Below are 23,066 nucleotides of genomic sequence, written 5' to 3'. Positions count from 1 at the left end.
TGCTTCCGTTCGTTCCCGCCCCCAGACCTGCCAGTCAGGAGAGGGGCGGGACGCTGGCCACTTCTATGAATCGGTCGCGCCGGCCGCTGGAACTGCGGCGCGGCTGGCACTTGTGGTGCGCCGGGGACTTCAGCGCGGCCCGCGCTTTTACGGCGGCCGCGCTGTTAACTCGAGTCCCCGGCTTCTGGGCCTAGTCTCCCTTCGTTACCGCCCACAGCCCTGACAGTCAGGGTAGGGGCGTGATGCTGCATAGAGCAGAGCTGAGAGCTGGAGTATGTTTTGCATACTCCACCCCTCTCACTGTGTGCACTGTGAATCCGGATTCCCGCACTTTCTCAGGCACGCCCACGGCTTCCTTCTCTACAAGGACACCGGCAGCCATTAGTGTCAGTTTCTGTACGATACAGAGACAAGTGTGGATGGCATTCTGATAGTCACACAATCGCTGTAACAGGCGTTAAGCAGCACCTGTGGTGCTAACCCCACTAGTGCAGAAGTGCACTTATAGATATGCTTGTTCTATATACATTGCACTGTTTGGTCGCACGTTGTATATACCCTCCTGGATTATGCGGAGGAGTTATCAGCATATTCTCTGTGTAAAACAAAGGTGCAGAACCACATGTTTTTCTATACAGCTGGTACAGCATGTACGGCTATACGGCCGGCAGGTACATAGACTCCCATTGTATGCACTAATGGCCAGGGGATGAGGACGGTGTCTGCAGTATTTACTGACAGTTTTTCTGAGACTATGGCTATGATACTAGAAGCCTAGCAGTCCGGACATGTCTCTCACAATATGGGCACTGTTGAATCATTGATCCATGGCCCCCCTCAGTGTGAATAACTAACAGCTCCGGGAATGTCACACGCATCCCAGAGTCACGGCTCTGCACGGACGTCAGTCCCAGACAGCCTAAGCGGGCTCACTATGAGCGGCCTCGGTTTCATCAGGGTCCTAGCAGAAGGACTCGCTGTGTAATGAGGCGGAAGTAGCGGCTCAGGATTCTGATCCTGAGACCGCTCTCAATCTGGATACACCTGATTGGGACGCCATAGTAAATAATCTTATAGCGTCCATCTATAGAATGTGGGTTATTTCTCACAGCTCCTCCAGTGGAGGAGTCAGCTTCACGTATTTTTCTGGACCACTCTGCCTTCAGAGAGGCAGTCCAGGAACACCACGCTTATCCAGATATGCGCTTCTCCAAACGGCTTAGGATACACGTTATCCCTGTCCCCTGACTTGGTCAAGGACTGGACCCAATGTCCCGAGCGGCATCCTCCAATCTCCAGGCTTGTAGCTAGATCCATAGTTGCAGTGGGAGATGGAACTGCAAACTCAAAGATGCCACTGACAGACAGATGGATCTCTGGTCGAAAGCCATCTATGAGGCTGTCGGCGCACCGTTGGCTCCGGCATTCTCTCCCTTGGGGCACTCCAAGCTATTTCAGCTTGTCTTACACAGATTGACACGGTTACACGTACATCTGTGCCGCAGGTGGCATCCTTAACCTCTCAAATGTCTGCATTTGTTTCTTACGCGATTCAGGTTGTCCTGGACTCTGCGAACCGTGCGGCGGTAGCCTCCGCTACTCCGTGTTTTTAAGCAGAGCCTGGTCTGCTCGTTAAGTGAATGGAAGGCAGATTCTGCTTCCAAAAAAGGTTGCCTAACCAGTTGCTTTTTTCTGCTGACCGACTGTTTGGTGAGCGTTGGATGTAACCATCAAACAGTCCAGGGGTAAGGATTCATCCTTTCCTCAGCCCGGACACAACAAACCCCAACAGAGCAAGAGGCAGTCGGGGTTTTCGGCCTTTTCGAGGCTCGGGCAGGTCCCAAAAAAGCGACAGTCTGAAAACCCGCTTCCAAGGCGGCTTCCTCATGACTTGCGGCCTCGGTCGGTAGCAGGCTCTCCCGCCTTGGCGATATTTAGCTGCCATAGGTCAATGACCATTGAGTGTGAGTCATTCTGTCTCACGGGTACAGGATAGAGCTCACTTCTCGTCCTCCAACTCGATTCTTCAGAATTTCTCCACCTCCCGGCCGGGCCGCTGCTCTTCTGCAAACAGGGTGCACTCTATAGGCAGAAAGAGTGATGACCCCCGTTCCTCTTCAGGAACAAGGTCACGGTTTTTACCCCAAATTCTTTGCGGTACCTATAACAACGGGCCGTTCCGTCCCGTTCTGGATCTAAAAATGCTCAGCAAGCTCGTGGACACCAGGCGGTTCCGGATGGAATCCCTCCGCCATGTCATCGCCTCAAGGTCCCAAGGATATTTCCTAGCATCATTAGGCATCAAGGATGCTTATCCACACGTGCCGATTGATCCAGAGCACTAGCGTTTCTACGCTTCGTTATAGGAGACGAACACCCTCTGTTCGTAGCTCTACCTTCCGGCTAGCGACAGTCCAACTGGTCTTCGCCAAGGTCAGGGCAGCAGTAGTCACAGTCCTGCACTCTCACGGTCACTCTGTGGTCCCGTATTTAGACGATCTACTTGTCAAGGCACTCTCTTAGGAAACATGCCAACACTGCCCGAACGTTGCGCTGGAGACTCTCTAGAGTTTTGGGTGGATCATCAACTTTTTAAAGTCAGATCCGACCCCGACCCTATCGATAACATATCTAGGCATAGAGTTTCTTACTCTCTCAGCGATAGTGAAGCTGCCGCTAGACAAACAGCATTCACTACGGGCTGCAAGCTCTTCTTTAAGAACCAGTCGCACACATTGAGACGCCTCATGCACTTCCTACGTAAGATGGTAGCAATGGAGGCAGTTCCTTTCGCGCAGTTTTACTGCGTCCACTACAATGGGACATTCTCCGCCAATGGGACGAGGAGTCGACGTCCCTCAACAGAGTCGTCGTTCTTTCTCAGGCGGCCAAGGAATCTCTACGGTGGTGGCTTCTTCTCACCTCTTGGTCAAAAAGAAGGTCCTTCCTATCCCCGTCCTGGGCGATAGTTACGACAGACGCGAGTCTATCAGGGTGGGGAGCAGTTTTTCTCCACTACAGCGCTCAGGGTACGTGGACTCAGCAAGAGTCCACTCTTCAGATCAATGTTCTTGAACACAGAGCAGTGTATCTTGCCCTACAATCCTTCCAACAGCGGCTGGAAAGCAAGCATATCCGACTTCAGTCGGACAGCTCCACAGCGGTGGCATACATCAACCACCAAGGAAGAACGCGCAACCGGCAAGCCTTCCAGGAAGTCCGGCAGGTTCTGATGTGGGTGGAAGACACGGCATCCACCATATCCACAATTCACATCCCAAGTGTGGAAACTAGGAAGCTGACTTCCTAAGTCGCTGAGGTGTGGCCGAAAGAGTATGGTCTCCTCACCCGGACGGGTTTCAGGAGATCTGGCGCCGCTGACAGAGGCCGGACGTCGATCTAATGGCGTCACGGCACAACAACAATGTGCCAGCTTCATGGCACGGTTTCACAATCATCGAGCTCTGGCGGCAAACGCCTTAGTTCAGCATTGGTCGCAGTTCCAGCTACCTTAGGTGCCACCTCTGGCATTGTTGCCCAGAGTACTGCGCTAGATCAAAACCGACTGCGGCCGCGCCATCCTCGTCGCTACAAATTGGCCGAGGATGTTGTGGTACTCGGTTCTGTGGTGCCTCACGGTAGGCTAACCGGGGGCACTACCAGACCAATCAGACTGGCTGTCTCAAGGGCCATTCTTCCATTTGAATTCTACGGCCCTCAACCGGATGGTGTGGCATTGAGTCCTGGAACCTAGTGTCGTCAGGATTACCTCAGGACGTGGTTGCCACCATGAGACAGGCTAGCATACCAACGTCCGCCAAGATTGACCACAGGACGTGGAAGATGTTCTTATCTCGGTGCTCGGCGCAGGGTGTTTCTCCCTGGTCGGTTGCATCGTCTATGTTTCCTTCCTTCCTGCAATCTAGGTAGGGAAATGGGTTGTCGCTCAGTTCCCTTTAGGGACAAGTCTCAGCGCTATCTGTATTTTTTCAGAAACGACGACTTCCTCAGGTACGCACGTTCCTACGGGGAGTTTGTCTTCTCAGCACTCCGTACAAGCGGCCGTTAGAGCCCTGAGATCTGAACAAGGTTCTAATTGCTCTCCAGATGCCGCCTTTCGAGCCTTTGAAGGATGTCTCCCTTCCCGTTTTTCACGGGAAGTGGCCTTCTAGTAACGGTCTCGTCTCTTAGGAGAGTTTCCGAGCTAGCAACGCTCTCATACAAACTCCCTTCCTGGTCCTTCACCAGGACAGGGTAGTTCTGCGTCCGGTTCCGGAATTTCTCCCTAAGGTGGTATCCCATTTTCATATCAATCAGGATATCACCTCACCTTCTTTGTGTCCTCGTCCAGTCCATCAATTTCAGAAAGATTTGCATCTGTTGGTTCTGGTGAGAGCACTCAGGTTCTACTTCCCGCATGGCGCTCCTGCGCCACCCGGATGCACTCTTTGTCCTTGTCGCTGGTCGGCGTAAACAGTCGCAAACTTCCAGATCCACCCTTGCTCGGGGGCTCGAGGAACCAATTCTTGAAACCTACAGTTCTACTCGGCTTCTGGTTCTCTCAAGGCCGAAGGCCCATTCTACCAGAGCCGTGGGTGCATCCTGGGCATTACGGCACCAGGCTGCGGCTCAGCAGGTGTGTCAGGCACCCACCTGGTCGAGTCTACTTACTTTTACCAAGCATTATCAGATGCATACCTACGCTTCGGCAGCCGCCAGCCTAGGTAGATAAGTCATTCAGGCGGCGGTTGGCCACCTGTAGGAGAGGGCCGTTTGACGGCCCTATCATGAGGTATTCTTTTACCCACCCAGGGATTGCTTTTGGACATCCCAATTGTCTGGGTCTCCCAATGGAGCGACAAAGAAGAAGGGAATTTTGTTTACTTACCGTAAATTCCTTTTCTTCTAGCTCCAATTGGGAGACCCAGCACCCGCCCTGTTTTCTCGGGGTTTTTCTGTTTTTTCGGGTACACATGTTGTTCATGTGGTATGGTTCAGTTCTCCGATGTTTCCTCGGATTGAATTGGTCTTTAAACCAGTTATTGGCTTTCCTCCTTCTTGCTTTGGCACTAAAACTGGTGAGCCAGTGATCCCACTGGGGGTGTATAGCCAGAAGGGGAGGGGCCTTACACTTTTAAGTGTAATACTTTGTGTGGCCTCCAGAGGCAATAGCTATACACCCAATTGTCTGGGTCTCCCAATTGGAGCTAGAAGAAAAGGAATTTACGGTAAGTAAACAAAATTCCCTTCTTTTTTTTTTTTTTAACACATCAAATTGTGGAACTTAAGATCGATTGATTAAAACTTTAAAATAACTTTGTGGGAAAAGCCCTTTTAGTAACATATAGTTTGTAATGCTTAATAGTGTGTAATATGTCTAATAGATTTTATTACATTCTCCAGATGTTGTTGAATCTACATCCAAAGTGTTAGCCATGTGTTGTATTTCCCTTTTTCCATGGTGACACATTACTGTTCTATAACTTTATTCAGATGAGGACAGTTGCAGTGATAGTGAACATGAGGCAGTAACGGTGGATCAGACCTGGATGGGGGACCTTGATAGCGAGGCAGACAGTCTGGACAGTGATCAGGAGGACCCTCTGAAGTAAGTCTGAGCTTAATTTTTATTCTGCATATACAAAAGAGATAAATGTATTTTCAGAGGTTGAATAATTGCGGCTTAGATCATTGCCCCAATTTACAGTGCCTTGAAAATGTATTCATACCCCGAGAACTTTTTCACGTTACACTCACAAACTTTTATATGCATTTTGTGATATGCCAACACAAAGTAGCAAGTATGTGTGAAATGTAAAATAAATTTATATTGTTTTCCAAATATTTTGTAAATATAAAATTTATATTCATCCCCCTTGAGTTAATAGTAGGGTACATGCAATTTCTGCTGCAGGTCTCTTGGGGTATGTGTACCAACTTTTACATCTGGATGCTGAAATTTTTGTCTATTCTTCCTTGCAAGAAAGCTGTAGCTCAATGAGATTGGATGGAGATAAGTCTGTGAACAGTGATTTTCTTTATCGTTCCTTTGGGAGACCCAGACCATGGGTGTTTAGCTTCTGCCTCCGGAGGACACACAAAGTACTACACTTAAAAGTGTAGCTCCTCCCTCTGAGCTTATACACCCCCTGGTAGCCAGTCCTAGCCAGTTTATTGCTTTGTGTCAGGAGGCATACATCCACACATGCATTCTCATCTGATTTGTTTGACTTTTGGAAAGAGTTTGAAGAAAAGCGGGTCCATGTCTGGACTCCCGGCATGTCCCTTCTCACCCCACTGTGTCGGCGGTGTTGTTAAGGTTGATTTTACAAGGCTGCAGCCTTACATGCCGCGCTCCTTCACCATCCCTTCTGGGCTCTGGCTTGAAGTGGGAGCCAGCACGGTCTCCATGCCTGGCAGGAGTCCGGTCTCCATCCACAGCCCCTTAAGGATTCTGTTGGACCGGAGCACTCATCCCCAGGGACATGGCCCTGCGTCTCAGCAGCTAAATACCTGAGACGTTTATGTTGGGGGTCCCGGTTCTTTATTGTAAGGGGAGAGTATGCTGTATGTGATTGTTTCAACTTTTCCGGCGGGTTCTCTAGCTTTTGCCTGAGAACCGCGCCGATGGTGTCTGCTTGTCGGCCTCGCCGCTTAAATTTAGGCCCCGGCTTCGCCGGAGGCCTAGTTTCATTTTCCTGCCCTCGCATGTCACTCATGCAGAGGGACAGGTTCGGCTCCTCCCGGCGGCCGTTCTACACAGGGGAGGGACACTCCCCACTGCTGGGGCGTCCCTCCTTTCCTGCAGGTCTCTATAGCCCTCCAGTTCCCGCTCTTTTATAGGAACGCCCTCTTCTCAGGCAGAGTTCTCTCTGCTCTGGGACATCCTGCATTCTGCATCTCTGCTGAGGTGCTGCGACTGGGGGACCGGGCTTCGGGATCTGGAGGGCACACAACACCGCGCTCAGCGGTCTGGTAAGCCACAGCCGGTCTCCGGTTGTGGACCTCTGTATATTCTCCCTGGGGGTCGTTCTCTGCAAAGCCCCCACTCCAGCAGCATGTCTCACACAAGGAGCAAGGCTCCAAAGCTTTATTCTGCATGCACTGCATGTAAGCTCCTGCTGCCTGAGCCGAGCATTTATCCACACTGTGATGGTTGCTCTAACTTGGTGGTGCCACAGCCTGGAGTCTCACCCCCAGTGGTCTCTCAGGCTGCTGCTGCACCTGTGATTGAACCCCCGGCCTGGGTAGAGTCCTTTTCTAGGTCCATATCCCAGTCATTTGCGGAGTCCATGGGGCTTTTGTCCAGGACTTTGATGAATATGCATCAGCCCCCCTCACAGGGTGCCTCTAATACTCTTGACAGAGGACTCCTATCCTCTGACCTCCGTCCATCGGAGCTCACGGAGGATTCATCATCTGATCCCAGACCCCGTCCTTCTGAGAGAAGGCGCAGGGTTTCCTCCCCCTCCCCATCCCATGGCTCTGTCTCAAGAGCTGACTCTCAAGATGAGGAGGATGCCCTCACTGGGGGCTCGGAGGCTATGTATCCCATCGATTTCTGAGGGTGACTCAGATCTTAGTGATTTGATTGCTTCTATTAATTCTGTGCTGGATCTCAATCCGCCAGTGTCAGAGGAGCAACTCTCTTCGGCAGAAAAACATCAGTTTACCTCGCCTAAGAGAGTGAAGAGTGTGTTCTTTAACCACTCTAGTTTTCAGACCGCTGTGACCAAACCCAGGGCCTGCCCTGACAAACGCTTTCCAAAGCGTGGTTCTGATGACCGGTTTCCATTTCCACCTGAGGTGGTCTCACTCCCCAAAGGTAGACCCTCCGGTGTCTAGGCTATCAGCCCGGACCGTTGTGTCGGTGGCTGACGGCACCTCACTTAAGGATTCCACTGACCGTCAGATTGACCTTCTGGCCAAATCTGTGTATGAAGCTGCGGGGGCCGCGTTTTCCCCGACTTTTGCAGCAGTGTGGGCTCTCAAAGCCATCTCTGCTTCTCTAGAGGAGATGCATTCCCTCACCAAGGAATCTATGCCTGAGATGGTTACCTTAACTGCTCAGGCTTCAGCTTTTTCATCCTATGCCATGTCTGCCATGCTAGAGGCTGCTCACCGCACTGCGGTGGCTTCAGCTAATTCTCTTGTTATCCGCAGGATTTTGTGGCTTCGAGAGTGGAAGGCAGATGCTTCTTCCAAGAAGTTTCTTGCTGGGCTCCCTTTTGCTGGTTCACGGCTGTTTGGTGAACAGCTGGATGAAATCATTAAAGAAGCTACTGGCGGGAAGAGTACTTCCATGCGTTTCTTTCGTTCCTCCAACTGGTCATCCTCTAAGCCTTCCGCCTCGTCCGCTAACTCAGCCAAGGATCAGAAATCCAACTGGCGCCCAAAAGCGCGTCCGCAGAAGACCGCAGGAGGTTCTGCCACTAAGGCAGCTTCCTCATGACTCTCGGCCCGCTCCAGCCACGGCCTTAGTCGGTGGCAGGCTCTCCCACTTTGGCGACGCTTGGTTAAAGCAAGTCTCCGATCAGTGGGTGAGAGACATCATATCTCACGGCTACAGGATAGAATTCTCTTCCAGCCCTCCAAACAGATTTTTTTCTCTCAACTCCCCCCTGCTCCAAGGCCGCCGCCTTCTCGCAGGCCGTGGCGTCCTTGCAGGCAAACGGAGTGATTGTCCCAGTTCCCGCTCAGGAACGGTTCAGAGGTTTTTACTCAAATCTCTTCCTAGTTCCAAAAAAGGACGGTACCTTCCGGCCCATCCTGGATCTCAAGCTTCTCAACAAGCATGTCCGGGTGCGGCATTTTCGCATGGAGTCTCTGCGATCAGTCATTGCCTCTATGACCCAAGGGGATTTCCTGGCGTCCATCGACATCAGAGATGCCTATCTACATGTGCCAATCGCAGTGTCACATCAGCGTTGGTTACGTTTTGCGATAGGAGAGGATCATTTCCAATTCGTGGCTCTCCCCTTCGGGTTAGCCACGGCCCCTCGGGTATTCACCAAGGTCATGGCGGCAGTGATTGCGGTCCTGCACCTCCCAGGGGTTAGCAGTGCTTCCTTATCTGGACGACCTTCTGGTCAAGGGTACATCCAGCGCAGACTGTCAGCGGAGTGTTTCGCTCACTCTCGCCACCCTAGCCCAATTCGGGTGGATTGTCAATCTTCCCAAATCCACTCTGACTCCGACCCAGAGTCTCACGTACCTAGGGATGCAGTTCGAGACTTTGCCGGCACATGTGAAGTTGCCCTTAGACAAACAGCTGTCACTCCGGTTGGCGGTGCGCTCTCTCCTGAGGCCCCGCCGTTATACCCTCAGGCGTCTGATGCAGGTGCTGGGTCAAATGGTGGCCTCCATGGACGTGGTTCCCTTTGCCCAGTTCCATCTGCGTCCTCTGCAGCTGGACATTCTCCGCTGTTGGGACAAGCGGCCTTCCTCCTTACAGAGGTTAGTGGCTCTGTCGCCACGGACCAGGAGCTCTCTTCAGTGGTGGCTTCGACCCCTCTCCCTGTCCCAAGGGCACTCCTTCCTGACTCCGTCCTGGGTGATTCTCACCACGGATGCCAGCCTATCCGGCTGGGGAGCGGTACATCTCCACCACAGAGCACAGGGCACTTGGACTCCGTCCGATTCAGCCCTTTCAATCAATGTGCTGAAAACCAGAGCTGTGCTTCTAGCTCTCCTAGCCTTTCACCACCTGTTGGCGGGCAGGCATATTCGAGTCCAGTCAGACAACGCGACAGCGGTTGCCTACATCAATCACCAAGGCGGGACACGCAGCCGCCTGGCAATGTTGGAGGTCCAACGCATTCTTCAATGGGCGGAGGACTCAAAGTCCACCATATCCGCAGTCCACATCCCTGGCGTAGAAAACTGGGAGGCAGATTATCTCAGCCGTCAATCTGTGGACGGTGGCGAGTGGTCTCTGCACCCGGCAGTGTTTCAGTCAATCTGCCGCAAGTGGGGCACTCCGGACGTGGACCTAATGGCATCCCGTCACAACAACAAGGTTCCGGTTTACGTGGCTCGCTCCCACGATCCTCAGGCCTTCGCCGCGGATGCTCTGGTTCAAGACTGGTCCCAGTTTCGTCTGTCCTACGTGTTTCCCCCTCTAGCTCTCTTGCCCAGAGTCCTACGCAAGATCAGAATGGAGGGCCGTCGAGTCATCCTCATTGCACCGGACTGGCCCAGGCGAGCTTGGTATCCGGACCTGCTCCAACTGTCCGTGGAGATGCCGTGGCATCTTCCGGACTGTCCAGACCTGCTCTCGCAAGGTCCGTTTTTCCGCGCGAATTCTGCGGCACTCAAATTGACGGCGTGGCTCTTGAGTCCTGGATTTTGACGGCTTCTGGTATTCCTCCTGAAGTCATCTCCACTATGACTCGGGCCCGTAAGTCTTCCTCCGTCAAGATCTATCACAGGACTTGGAAAATTTTCCTGTCCTGGTGTCGCTCTTCCGGCCATTCTCCTTGGCCATTCTCGTTGCCGACCCTTCTGTCTTTTTTACAGTCCGGTCTGCAGCTAGGACTGTCCCTCAACTCTCTCAAGGGACAAGTCTCAGCTCTATCAGTGCTGTTCCAGCGGCGTCTCGCCCGGCTGGCTCAGGTCCGCACCTTCATGCAAGGTGCGTCTCACATCATTCCGCCTTATCGGCGGCCCTTGGATCCCTGGGACCTTAACTTGGTCCTCACGGTATTGCAGAAACCCCCTTTCGAGCCCCTTAGGGAGGTTTCTTTGTATCGTCTTTCTCAAAAGGTGGCCTTTCTAGTTGCCATAACTTCTCTCAGGAGAGTCTCTGATTTGGCTGCGCTCTCCTCGGAGTCACCTTTTTTGGTTTTTCACCAAGACAAGGTAGTTCTCCGTCCGACCCCCGGACTTTCTTCCTAAGGTGGTCTCTCCCTTCCACCTTAACCAGGATATTTCCTTGCCTTCCTTCTGTCCGGCCCCTGTTCATCGCTTTGAGAAAGCGCTGCATACTCTAGATCTGGTGCATGCTCTTCGGATCTATGTGTCTCGCACCGCTGCACTTAAGCGGTGCACCTCTCTTTTTGTGCTAACCACAGGGCGGCGCAAGGGTCTCTCTGCTTCTAAGCCGACCTTGGCCCGTTGGATTAGATCGACCATTTCGGACGCCTACCAGAGTACTCAGGTGCCTCTCCCGCCGGGGATCAAAGCACACTCGACCAGAGCTGTCGGTGCCTCTTGGGCTTTTAGGCACCAGGCTACGGCTCAACAAGTCTGTCAGGCTGCTACTTGGACTAGCCTGCATACCTTTTCGAAGCACTACCAAGTGCATGCTCATGCTTCGGCAGATGCGAGCTTGGGCAGACGCATTCTTCAGGCGGCTGTCGCCCACTTGTGAAGTTAGGCTCCGCCTACTTAGTTTTTTCTGTTTATTCCCACCCAGGGACAGCTTTGGAACGTCCCATGGTCTGGGTCTCCCAAAGGAATTATAAGAAAAAGAATTTACGGTCAGTAACAAAATTCTCTTTTCTTCATCGTTCCTTATGGGAGACCCAGACCATGGGTGTATAGCTTCTGCCTCCGGAGGACACACAAAGTACTACGCTAAAAGTGTAGCTCCTCCCTCCGAGCATATACACCCCCCCGGATGACAAATCCAACCAGTTCAATGCTTTGTGTTCAGGAGGTCACACACACACATGCATTCTCTGAATTTTGATTTTTGATTTCAAAGATTTGGAAGAAAAGCGGGTCCAATCTGGACTCCCGGCATGTCCCTTCTCACCCCACTGTGTCGGCGGTGCTGTTAAGGTTGATTTCAGGGCTGGATCATTCACATGCCGCGCTCCTTCGCCATCCCTTGGGGCTCTGGTTTGAAGTGGGAGCCATCACGGTTCTCACTGCTTTGCAGGAGACCGGTCTCCATCCGCAGCCCTTTCAGGTTCCTGCCGGACGGAGTGCTCACTCCCCAGGGACCTGGCCCTGCGTCTCATAAGCTAAGTATTGAGACGTTATTCAGGGGTCCCTTGTACATGTATTGTGGGGAGAGTGTGTTTTTGTTCACTTGCTGTGATTTCCGGCCGGTTCTCTGTTTTTTTTCCTGAGAACCGCGCCGAGGGTGCCTGCTCGTCGGCTGCATGGAAAAATCTAGGCCCCGGCTTCAGTTGCGGCCTAGTTTCGTTTTCAGTGCCCCTGCATGTCAGTCATGCAGGGGAACAGTGCGGCGCCGCCCACCGGCCGTTCAGCAGAGGGGAGGACACTCCTCTCTGAGGAGATGTTTCCCTCCCCTGTATTTCTCCTTGGCCCTCCGGTTCCCGCTCTTGGGCTAGGTCCCGCCCCCCCTCCTCACTCCGGCGCCATTTTATCAGCGTTCACACACTGATCGGCGCTGGCTGCTGCAGCTTCTGCATCTGTCTGGGGGTCCGAGCTGTGGAATCCGGAGGGCACACAAAAAGCGGTCTGGTAAGCCCTAACCTCTGGTTGTGGACTTTATTATACACTCTCTGGGGGTCATTCTGAAGGAGTGTGTTCTTTACTGCAGAGCCTCCACCTCAGCAGCATGTCTCTCACTAGGAGCAAGGCTGCAAGGCTTTTCTCTATATGCACTGCATGTAAGCTCATACTGCCTGAACCGAGCACATATCCACATTGTGATGCCTGCTCTAACATGGTGGTGCCTCAGCCTGGAGCCTCCCCAGGGGTCTCTCCGGCTGCTCCAGCCCCGGTGGCTGAACCCCCGGCTTGGGTAGCATCGTTTTCTAACGCTATCTCCCAGTCCTTTGCCGACTCCATGGGACAGTTGTCCCGGACTCTGCTGACCATGCATCAGCCCCCTTCTCAGGGTGCTTCTGCTGTTCCGACTCGCTCTGCAGAGCTCACAGAGGATTTTTTATCTGTTCCCGGACCCCGTCCTCCTAAACGGAGACGCAGGGACTCTTCTCCCTCCTCGTCCCACGGCTCGGATTCACGAGCTGAATTGCAGGGCGAGGAGGATGCCTTTACTGTGGGCTCGGACGCTACCTCTATGTACCCCATTGATCTATCCGAGGGTGATGCGGATGTTAGTGACTTGATTGCGTCCATTAACTCCGTACTGAACCTCAATCCACCAGTGTCAGAGGAACAAGCCTCTGGTAGAAAAACACCAGTTTACCTCACCTAAGAGAGCAAGGAGTATGGTTTTTTTTTTAACCACTCCAGTTTTCAGGCCACTGTGACCAAGCCCAGGGCCTGTCCTGACAAACGCTTCCCAAAGCGTAGTTCTGATGACCGCTTTCCCTTTCCACCAGAAGTGGTCAATGAGTGGGCTCAGTCACCAAAGGTGGATCCTCCGGTGTCTAGAATCTCAGCCCGGACAGTTGTATCTGTGGCCGATGGCACCTCACTTAAGGATCCCACTGACCGCCAGGTTGACCTTCTGGCCAAATCTGTATATGAGGCGGCAGGGGCTTCGTTCTCCCCGTCCTTTGCAGCAGTGTGGGCTCTTAAAGCAGTCTCTGCTTCTCTGGCGGAGATACATTCCCTCGCCAGGGTCTCTATACCCGAAATGGTTGCCTTAACTTCCCAGGCTTCGGCCTTTTCATCCTATGCCATGTCTGCCATTCTGGAGGCTTCTCACCGCACGGCGGTGGCTTCCGCTAATTCACTCGCGATCCGCAGGATCTTGTGGCTTCGAGAATGGAAAGCAGACACTTCTTCCAAGAAGTACCTTGCTGGGCTCCCCTTTGCTGGGTCCCGGCTGTTTGGTGAACAACTGGATGAAATTATTAAGGAAGCTACTGGCGGGAAGAGTACTTCCTTGCCACAAACTAAAACCAGGAAACCTGTCCAGGGCAGGAACCAGTCGAGGTTTCGTTCCTTTCGTTCCTCTAACTGGTCATCCTCTAAGCCCTCAGCTTCGTCCACTAACTCAGCCAAGGATCGAAAACCCAGCTGGCGCGCGAAGCCGCGTCCTCAGAAGAACGGAGGAGCCGCTGCCACTAAGGCAGCCTCCTCTTGACTATCTGGCTGCGCCAGCAACGTCCTTGGTCGGTGGCAGGCTCTCCCACTTTGGCGACGTGTGGTTTCAACACGTCTCCGATCAGTGGGTGCGGGATATCATCTCCTCCCACGGCTACAAGATAGAATTTTCTTCCAGCCCGCCAAACAGATTTTTTTCTGTCCACTCCCCCCTGCTCCAAAGCCGCCGCCTTCTCACAGGCCGTGGCATCCTTGCAGGCCAACGGAGTAATTGTTCCGGTGCCCGCCCGGGAACAGTTCAGAGGTTTCTACTCAAACCTCTTCCTAGTCCCCAAGAAGGACGGTTCCTTCCGACCCATCCTGGATCTCAAGCTTCTCAACAAGCATGTTCAGGTGCGGCACTTTCGCATGGAATCTCTGCGATCGGTCATTGCCTCAATGACCCAGGGAGATTTTCTAGCATCCATCGACATCAGAGATGCCTATCTGCATGTGCCAATTGCAGTTTCTCACCAGCGTTGGCTACGTTTTGCAATCGGAGAGGAACATTTCCAATTCGTGGCTCTCCCCTTCGGGTTAGCCACGGCCCCTCGTGTATTCACCAAGGTCATGGCAGCAGTGGTTGCGGTTCTGCACCTCCAGGGGTTGGCAGTGATCCCTTACCTGGACAACCTTCTAGTCAAGGCTTCATTCAGTGCAGACTGTCAGCGGAGTGTCTCGCTCACTCTCGCCACGCTTGTTCATTTCGGGTGGCTTGTCAATCTGCCCAAGTCCACTCTGACCCCGACCCAGAAACTTACATACCTAGGGATGCAATTCGAGACTCTGCCGGCACTTGTGAAGCTGCCCTTAGTCAAACAGCAGTCCCTTCTTCTGGCGGTGCGTTCTCTGTTGAAGCCCCGCCGTCATTCCATCAGGCACCTCATGCAGGTGCTGGGTCAGATGGTGGCGTCAATGGAAGCGGTTCCCTTTGCCCAGTTCCATCTGCGTCCTCTGCAGCTGGACATTCTTCGCCTTTGGGACAAGCGGACCTCTTCTTTGCACAGGCTAGTGGCTCTGTCGCCACAGACCAGGAGCTCTCTTCAGTGGTGGCTTCGGCCCCTCTCTCTGTCTCAGGGACGCTCCTTCCTGACCCCGTCCTGGGTGATCCTCACCACGGACGCCAGTCTCTCCGGCTGGGGAGCAGTATTTCTCCACCACCGAGCACAGGGCACTTGGACTCCGTCCGAATCAGCCCTCTCGATCAATGTGCTGGAAATCAGGGCTGTACTCCTAGCTCTCGTAGCCTTTCACCACCTGTTGGCGGGCAAGCACATTAGAGTCCAGTCGGACAACGCGACAGCAGTTGCCTACATCGATCACCAGGGCGGGACTCGCAGCCGCCTGGCAATGTTGGAGGTTCAACGCATCCTTCAATGGACGGAGGACTCCAAGTCCACCATATCCGCAGTCCACATCCCAGGCGTAGAAAACTGGGAGGCAGATTATCTCAGGCGTCAAACCGTGGACAGCGGCGAGTGGGCCCTGCATCCGGCAGTGTTCCGGTCAATCTGCCGCAAGTGGGGCACTCCGGAAGTGGATCTAATGGCATCCCGGCACAACAACAAGGTCCCGGTTTACGTGGCTCGCTCCCACGATCCTCAGGCCTTGGCAGCGGACGCGCTGGTTCAAGATTGGTCCCAGTTCCGTCTGGCCTACGTGTTTCCCCCTCTAGCTCTCTTGCCCAGGGTCCTGCGCAAGATCAGAATGGAGGGCCGTCGGGTCATAATCATTGCTCCAGACTGGCCCAGGCGAGCTTGGTACCCAGACCTGCTCCGTCTGTCCGTAGAAATGCCGTGGCATCTCCCGGACCGCCCAGACCTTCTCTCTCAAGGTCCGTTTTTCCGCCAGAATTCTGCGGCTCTCAGATTGACGGCGTGGCTCTTGAGTCCTGGATCCTGACGGCTTCAGGCATTCCTTCCGAGGTCATCTCCACTATGACTCAGGCTCGGAAGTCTTCCTCGGCCAGGATTTACCACAGGACTTGGAGGATTTTCCTGTCCTGGTGTCGCTCTTCCGGCCATGCTCCTTGGCCGTTTTTCTTTGCCGACCATCCTGTCCTTTCTACAGTCCGGTCTGCAGCTAGGACTATCCCTCAATTCCCTCAAGGGACAGGTGTCGGCTCTGTCAGTATTATTCCAGCGGCGTATCGCCCGACTGGCTCAGGTGCGCACCTTCATGCAGGGCGCATCTCACATCATTCCTCCTTACCGGCGGCCTTTGGATCCCTGGGACCTTAATCTGGTCCTCACGGCCTTACAGAAACCCCCCTTTGAGCCTCTTAGGGAGGTTTCTTTGTTTCGACTTTCACAGAAAGTGGTCTTTCTGGTGGCCATAACTTCTCTCAGGAGAGTCTCTGATTTGGCTGCGCTTTCTTCGGAGTCACCCTTTTTGGTTTTTCACCAAGACAAGGTGGTTCTCCGTCCGACTCCGGACTTTCTCCCTAAGGTGGTGTCTCCCTTCCACCTTAACCAGGACATTTCATTGCCTTCCCTTTGTCCGGCCCCTGTACATCGCTTTGAGAAAGCGTTGCATACCTTGGATTTGGTGCAGACGCTCCGGATCTATGTGTCATGCACCGCCGCTCTTAGGCGGTGCACCTCTCTTTTTGTGCTAACCACGGGTCAGCGCAAGGGTCTCTCGGCTTCTAAACCGACCCTAGCTCGTTGGATTAGGTGGGCCATATCCGATGCCTACCAATGTTCTCAGGTGCCTCCACCGCCAGGGATTAAGGCGCACTCGACCAGAGCTGTCGGTGCCTCCTGGGCTTTCAGGCACCAGGCTACGGCTCAGCAAGTCTGTTAGGCTGCCACTTGGTCTAGTCTGCACACCTTTTCGAAGCACTACCAAGTGCATGCTCATGCTTCGGCAGATGCGAGCTTGGGCAGACGCATCCTTCAGGCGGCTGTCGCCCATTTGTGAAGTTGGGTTTTGCCTACTTCTCAGTTTCTGTTTATTTCCCACCCATGGACTGCTTTGAGACGTCCCATGGTCTGGGTCTCCCATAAGGAACGATGAAGAAAAAGAGAATTTTGTTTACTTACCGTAAATTCTTTTTCTTATAGTTCTGACATGGGAGACCCAGCACCCTCCCTGTTGCCTGTTGGCAGTTCTTGTTCCGTGTGTTTTTCACCGGCTGTTGTTGTAGACAGAGGTTCCGGTTGTTCCAGGTTTTACTCTATCTCTACTTATGGGTGGATGTCCTCCTTCAGCTTTTGCACTAAACTGATTGGATTTGTCATCCGGGGGGTGTATATGCTCGGAGGGAGGAGCTACACTTTTAGTGTAGTACTTTGTGTGTCCTCCGGAGGCAGAAGCTATACACCCATGGTCTGGGTCTCCCATGTCGGAACTATAAGAAAAAGAATTTACGGTAAGTAAACAAAATTCTCTTTTTTTTCAAGTCTTGCAACAGATTCTCAATGGGATTTAGGTCTGGACTTTGATGTAAACCATTCCATTGTAGCTCTGGCAGTATATTTAGGGTTGTTGTCCTGCTGGAAGGTGAACCTATGAACCAGTTTCAAGTCTTTTGAATCTTCAAAGAGGTTTTCCTCCAGGATTACCCTGTATTTATCTTCATCCATCTTCCTATGAACTGACCAGCTTCCTTTCACTGCTGAAAAGAAAAATATTCCCACAACATCATGCTCCACCACCATGTTTGATGGTGGGAATGATGTTTTCAGGGTGCTGTGCAGTGTTAGGAATCCACCAACAAGCTTTGCATTTAACTCAGAAAAGTTCTACCTTGTTCTCATCTGACCACGGCACTTTCTTCCACATGCTAGCTGTGTAATGTGAAAAAATGTAATAACGTTCAATTGTTCCATCTATTTGTCTTGGACAAAATGAGAATTGGTCCATTTTGAGGTATTCCTAAAGATTAGAACTTGCAAATCCACTTCAGACTTCCCTATCAGAAGATATTAGCTGTTGGCCTTTCCTTGGACCTGAAACCATTGCACTTCCCCTGATGAACCCCTAATTAAATGAATAAGGGGGAAACGCGTCGCGATGCTTCGCTGGATGGTCCCAGCAAGCATAGAAGTCATCCCTGCTGGGTTGTGATATTATTTTTGTCTAGGCCTAGCTTGGTTTGATTACATATATTAACCTTGCTTTTTTCACGGCTGTGCAGGCTGAATGGTCTGTTCAGCTGGATTATGGTTGCTATATTTATGGAAACCTTAGTAAATTGATAATATTGACCTGAGACATTTGGCACTATTTAACCTTCTTTCTTTGTCGCTCCATTGGGAGACCCAGACAATTGGGTGTATAGCTTCTGCCTCCGGAGGCCACACAAAGTATTACACTTTAAAAAGTGTAACCCCTCCCCTCTGCTATACACCCTCCCGTGCATCACGGGCTCCTCAGTTTTATGCTTTGTGTGGAAGGAGGCACACATTCACGCAAGCTCCACGTTTCAGTCAGCAGCAGCTGCTGACTATATCGGATGGAAGAAAAGAGGGCCCATAACAGGGCCCCCGGCATGCTCCCTTCTCACCCCACTCTGAGTCGGCGGTGCTGTTAAGGTTGAGGTACCCATTGCGGGTACAAAGGCTGGAGCCACATGCTGTTTTCCTTCCCCATCCCTTAGGGGCTCTGGGAGAAGTGGGATCCTATCCGGTCATCCAGACTCTGGGACCGGTCTCCCTCCGCAGCCCCTGGGGGAATCTGCCGGACAGGAGACGGAGTATCGTCAGGGACATGGCCCTGCATCCACAGGTACTCTGTGTCCCCGTTGGGACGGCGCATAAAGCACCTTGGGCCCAGACGCTGCAGCGACTGCGGCGTGGATATGGGTCCGGGACTACCGCGCCGACCGTGCACTGCCGGCCGGCCGCGGTTTTAACTTTAGTCCCCGGCTTTTGCGGCCTAGTATGGGATTCTCCCGCCCCCAGGCCTGCCAGTCAGGGAAAAGGGCGGGACGGTCGGTATGACGCCGACAGTGAGGGCTGGAGTACACTGAGCTGTCCTCCGCCCCCCTCACTACTCACGCTGGGGCACCAGATTCCCGCACTTTTTGTGACTACGCCCACGCCTCCCTCCTCCTCAGAGAACGCCGTCAGCCATGTTTTCAGCAACTTCTGGCTGCAGCTGAGGGAGACCCGGGGCAGGGAATCTGGTGGCCACAAGCCACATCCGCAGCCCCTGGGGGAATCTGCCGGATAGGAGACGGAGTATCGTCAGGGACATGGCCCTGCATCTACAGGTACTCTGTGTCCCCGTTGGGACGGTGCATGAAGCACCTTGGCCTCAGACGCAGCTGCGACTGCGGTGTGGATTTTTTGTCTGGGACTACCGCGCCGACCGTGCCTGTTTGCCGGCCGCGGTTTTTACTTTAGTCCCCGGCTTTTGCGGCCTAGTGTGTTAAACTCCCGCCCCTGAGCCTGCCAGTCAGGGAGAAAGGCGGGACGGTCGGTATGATGCAGACAGTGAGGGCTGGAGCGCACCTCGCTGTCCTCCGCCCCCCCTCACTGTTCACTATAGGCCACCAGATTCCCGCACTTTTGTGACTACAGGGACAGAGCCCTGCATCATAAGGTACTCTGTGTCCCCTGAGGGACAGTGCATGCAGCATCTGTGTTACAAACGCCGCAGCGGTTGCTGACTGGTTTGTGAGACTGGGACTACCGCGCCGACCGCGCCATGTTTGCCGGCCGCGTTTTTAAATTTAGTCCCCGGCTCTTACGGCCTAGTGCCATATACTCTCGTTCTCGGGCCTGCCAGTCAGGGGTAACGACGGGACGGACGACTGGACGTCGGCAGGGAGGGCTGGAGCATACGTTGGTATCCTCCTTCCCCCTCACTGAGCACTGGGGGGCACCAGTTTTTCAGGTGCTCTCCCCCCCTTGGTGCCGCAGTGTATAGATATATATAAGTTTATTTATATGGTATATGATCTCACTGTTCGGCAGCATTATTTGCTTTTGGCTGTATACCCTCACAGATTACTCTGCGGACGACATGCTGTTGTCTGCTCTTAAAGAGTAAGGGTGCCAAGGCACTGGCTTATTTTACAACCGGTACCTCTTGTGCGGCTATATTACAGGCACTGCACAGATGACAGCGACAGAGTTTGCATGATGGAATCAGCAAATCTCTGAATAGCTTTCACATCACAGGACTCTGTCTATGGACAGGGGGTCTGCTAAGATACTGGAAGCCTTGCAGTCCAGACCGATAACACAGGGCCAGGGAGCTGTGAGTTCATCGCTCCCGGGTCCCTCTGGGTCGGTACAACATCCTGGGATAACACCCAGATCCCAGAACTCCGTCACGGACCGCGGCCTATGATAGGCTAAGCGGGCCGCTGGGAACCTTCCCCGACTTCATCAGGAGTGCGTGTTTTCGATCACTCTAACTCCAGAGGGGCCGTCCAGTAGCACAGAACTTGACGGACAAGCGCTTACTAAGCGCCTTATTGACACGCGTTACCCTTTTCCCCCCTGACGGGCTTAAGGGTTGGGCTCAGTGTCACAGGGTGGATCCTCCAGTCTCTAGGCTGGCGGCTAGATCCGTAGTATTAGGGGCAGATGTCCATCTCTCACGAATGCCACTGACAGGCAAATAACGCTTATGATGAAATCCATCTATGAAGCCATAGTCGCATCTTTTGCTCCAGCCTTCGCAGCAGTGAGGGCACTCCAAGCTATCTCAGCTTCTCTGGCTGAGATTATTGCGGTTGCACATACATCTGCCACGCAGGTTGTGTCCTTCACTTCTCAGGCGTAGGTTTTTTCGTTCTACGCCATGAACGCCGTTCCTGGACTCTGCGAGCCGTACGGCGGTAGCATCAACCAATTCAGTGGCACTCTGCAGGGCCATGTGGCTACGTGACGGGAAGGCAGGCTCTGCTTCCGAGAAGTTCTTAACCGGTTTGCCATTTTCTGGCGACCGTTTGTTTGGCGAGCAATTGGATGAAGTTACTAGACAGTCTCGTCCTTGCCCCAGTCCAAGACCGATGGGTGAGAGACATTCTGTCTCACGGTTACAGGATACAGCTCTGCTCTCGTCCTCAGACTCGTTTCTTCAGAACATCTCCGCCCCCCGAGTGAGCCGATGCACTTTTTCAGGCGGTGAACACTCTGAAGCCTCGATGTCACAAGACTTCCTAGCATCAATTGACATCAAGGATGCTTATCTCCATGTGCCGATCGCACCCGAGCTGCAACGCCTTCTGCGTTTCGCCATCAGGGACGTACACTTTCAGTTCGTGGCACTGCCATTCGGCCTGGCGACAGCCCCACGGGTCTTCACCAAGGTCATGGCAGCAGTGGTGGCGGTCCTACAGGGCCACTCGGTGATCACTTACCTAGACGATCCTCTAGTCAAGACACCCTCCTGGGTGGCATGTCAACACAACCTGACCATTGCTCTGGAGACTCTCCAGGGGTTCGGTGGATCATCAAAATTCCAAGGTCAAAACTGACACCGACCCAATCACTGACTTATCTCGGGAGGGAGTATTATACTCTCTCAGCGATAGTGAAGCTTCCGCTGCATAGTCAGCGTTCACTACAGACAGGGGTGCAATCTCTCCTTCGGGCCCAGTCACCCCTTGAGGCGCCTCATGCACTGTCCCAGGAAGATGGTGGCAGCAAGGGACGCAGTTCCCTTGCGCAGTTTCGTCTGCGTCCGATTCTATCGGACACCGCAAATGGGACAGGAGGTCGACGTCCCTAGACAAGAACGTCTCTTTCCCTTGCAGCAAAACCTCTCTTCAGTGGTGTCTTCTTTCCACTTCCTGGGCGAAGGAAAAATCCTTCCGGCCCCCAGCCGGGGCTGGGGTCACGACGGACGCGAGTCTGTCAGGGTGGGGAACGGTCTTCTTCCACCACTCGGCTCAGGGAACCTGGACTCCGACAGAGTCCTCCCCTCGGTTCAATGTTCTGGAGATAAGGGCAGTGGATCTAGCCCTAAGGGTGTTCCAGCGGTAGCTGGACGGCAGGCAGTTCCGAATTCAGTCGGACAACGCCAAGGCAGTTGCGTACATCAACCACCAGGGCGGCACACGCAGTCATCAAGCTTTCCGAGCAGTTCGGCGGATTCGGCTGTGGGCGGAAGCCACAGCCTCAAACATCTCCGCAGTTCACATCCCGGGCGTAGAAAACTGGGAAGCAGATTTTCTCAGTCGCCAGGGCATGGACGCAGGGGAATGGTCTTCACCCGCACGTGTTTCTAGAGATCTGTTGCCGTTGGGGAACGCCGGACGTCGATCTATTGGCGTCTCAGCACTACAACAAAGTCCCGGCATTCATGGCTCGGTCCAAGGATCACAGAGCTCTGGCGGCAGACGCGCTAGTTCACGACTGGTCGCAGTTTCGACTGCCTTATGTATTTCCTCCTCTGGCACTACTGCCCAGAGTATTACGCAAGATCAGGTCAGACTGTCGCCGCGCCATCCTCGTTGCTCCAGACTGGCCGAGGTGATCGTGGTACCCGGATCTGTGGCACCTCACGGTGGGTCAACTGTGGACTCTCCCAGACCGACCAGACTTGCTGCCTTAAGGGCCATATTTCCTTCTGAATTCTACGGCTCTAATCCTCACTGTGTGGTGGCTCCTAGCGTCATCAGGGATATCTCCAGATGTCATTGCCACCATGAGACAGGCCAGGAAACCAACGTCCGCCAAGATCTATCACAGGACTTGGAGGATCTTCTTATCCTGGTGCTCTGATCAGGGTTTTACTCCCTGGCCATTTGCCTTGCAAAGGGTGGCCTTCCTAGTGGCAGTCACATCACTCAGAAGAGTATCTCAGCTGGCAGCGCTGTCATGCAAAGCCCCCTTCCTGGTGTTTTCACCAGGATAAGGTGGTTTTACGTCCGGTCCCGGACTTTCTCCCTAAGGTATCCCCGTTTCGTCTTACCCTCTTTGGGTCCGCATCCAGTTCACCAATGTGAAAAGGATTTGCATTTATTAGATCTGGTGAGAGCACTCCGGCTCTACATTTCTCGCACGACGCCCCTGCGCCGGTCTGATGCGCTCTTGTCCTTATCGCGGACCAGAGTAAGGGATTTCAGGTTTTCAAGTCAACCTTGGCTCGGTGAATCAAGGAAATTGATTCTTGAAGCCTACCGTTCTTTT

General features: G+C 53.3%; 1 protein-coding gene across 3 annotated transcripts in view; it reads left to right on the top strand.

Annotated features, from left to right (window-relative positions):
* Positions 1-23,066, top strand: part of KANSL2 (KAT8 regulatory NSL complex subunit 2) — a 79,391-nt gene that overhangs the window by 7,940 nt on the left and 48,385 nt on the right. For all 3 annotated transcript variants that reach the window (XM_075336920.1, XM_075336919.1, XM_075336921.1), the window contains exon 4: positions 5,494-5,608. In XM_075336920.1, the coding sequence (XP_075193035.1) occupies positions 5,494-5,608 (115 nt within the window). The remainder of the gene's footprint in view (positions 1-5,493; positions 5,609-23,066) is intronic.

This window comes from Anomaloglossus baeobatrachus, chromosome 2, assembly GCF_048569485.1.
Source record: "Anomaloglossus baeobatrachus isolate aAnoBae1 chromosome 2, aAnoBae1.hap1, whole genome shotgun sequence".
NCBI lineage: Eukaryota > Metazoa > Chordata > Amphibia > Anura > Aromobatidae > Anomaloglossus > Anomaloglossus baeobatrachus.
This window is presented reverse-complemented; position numbering and strand designations above follow the sequence as displayed.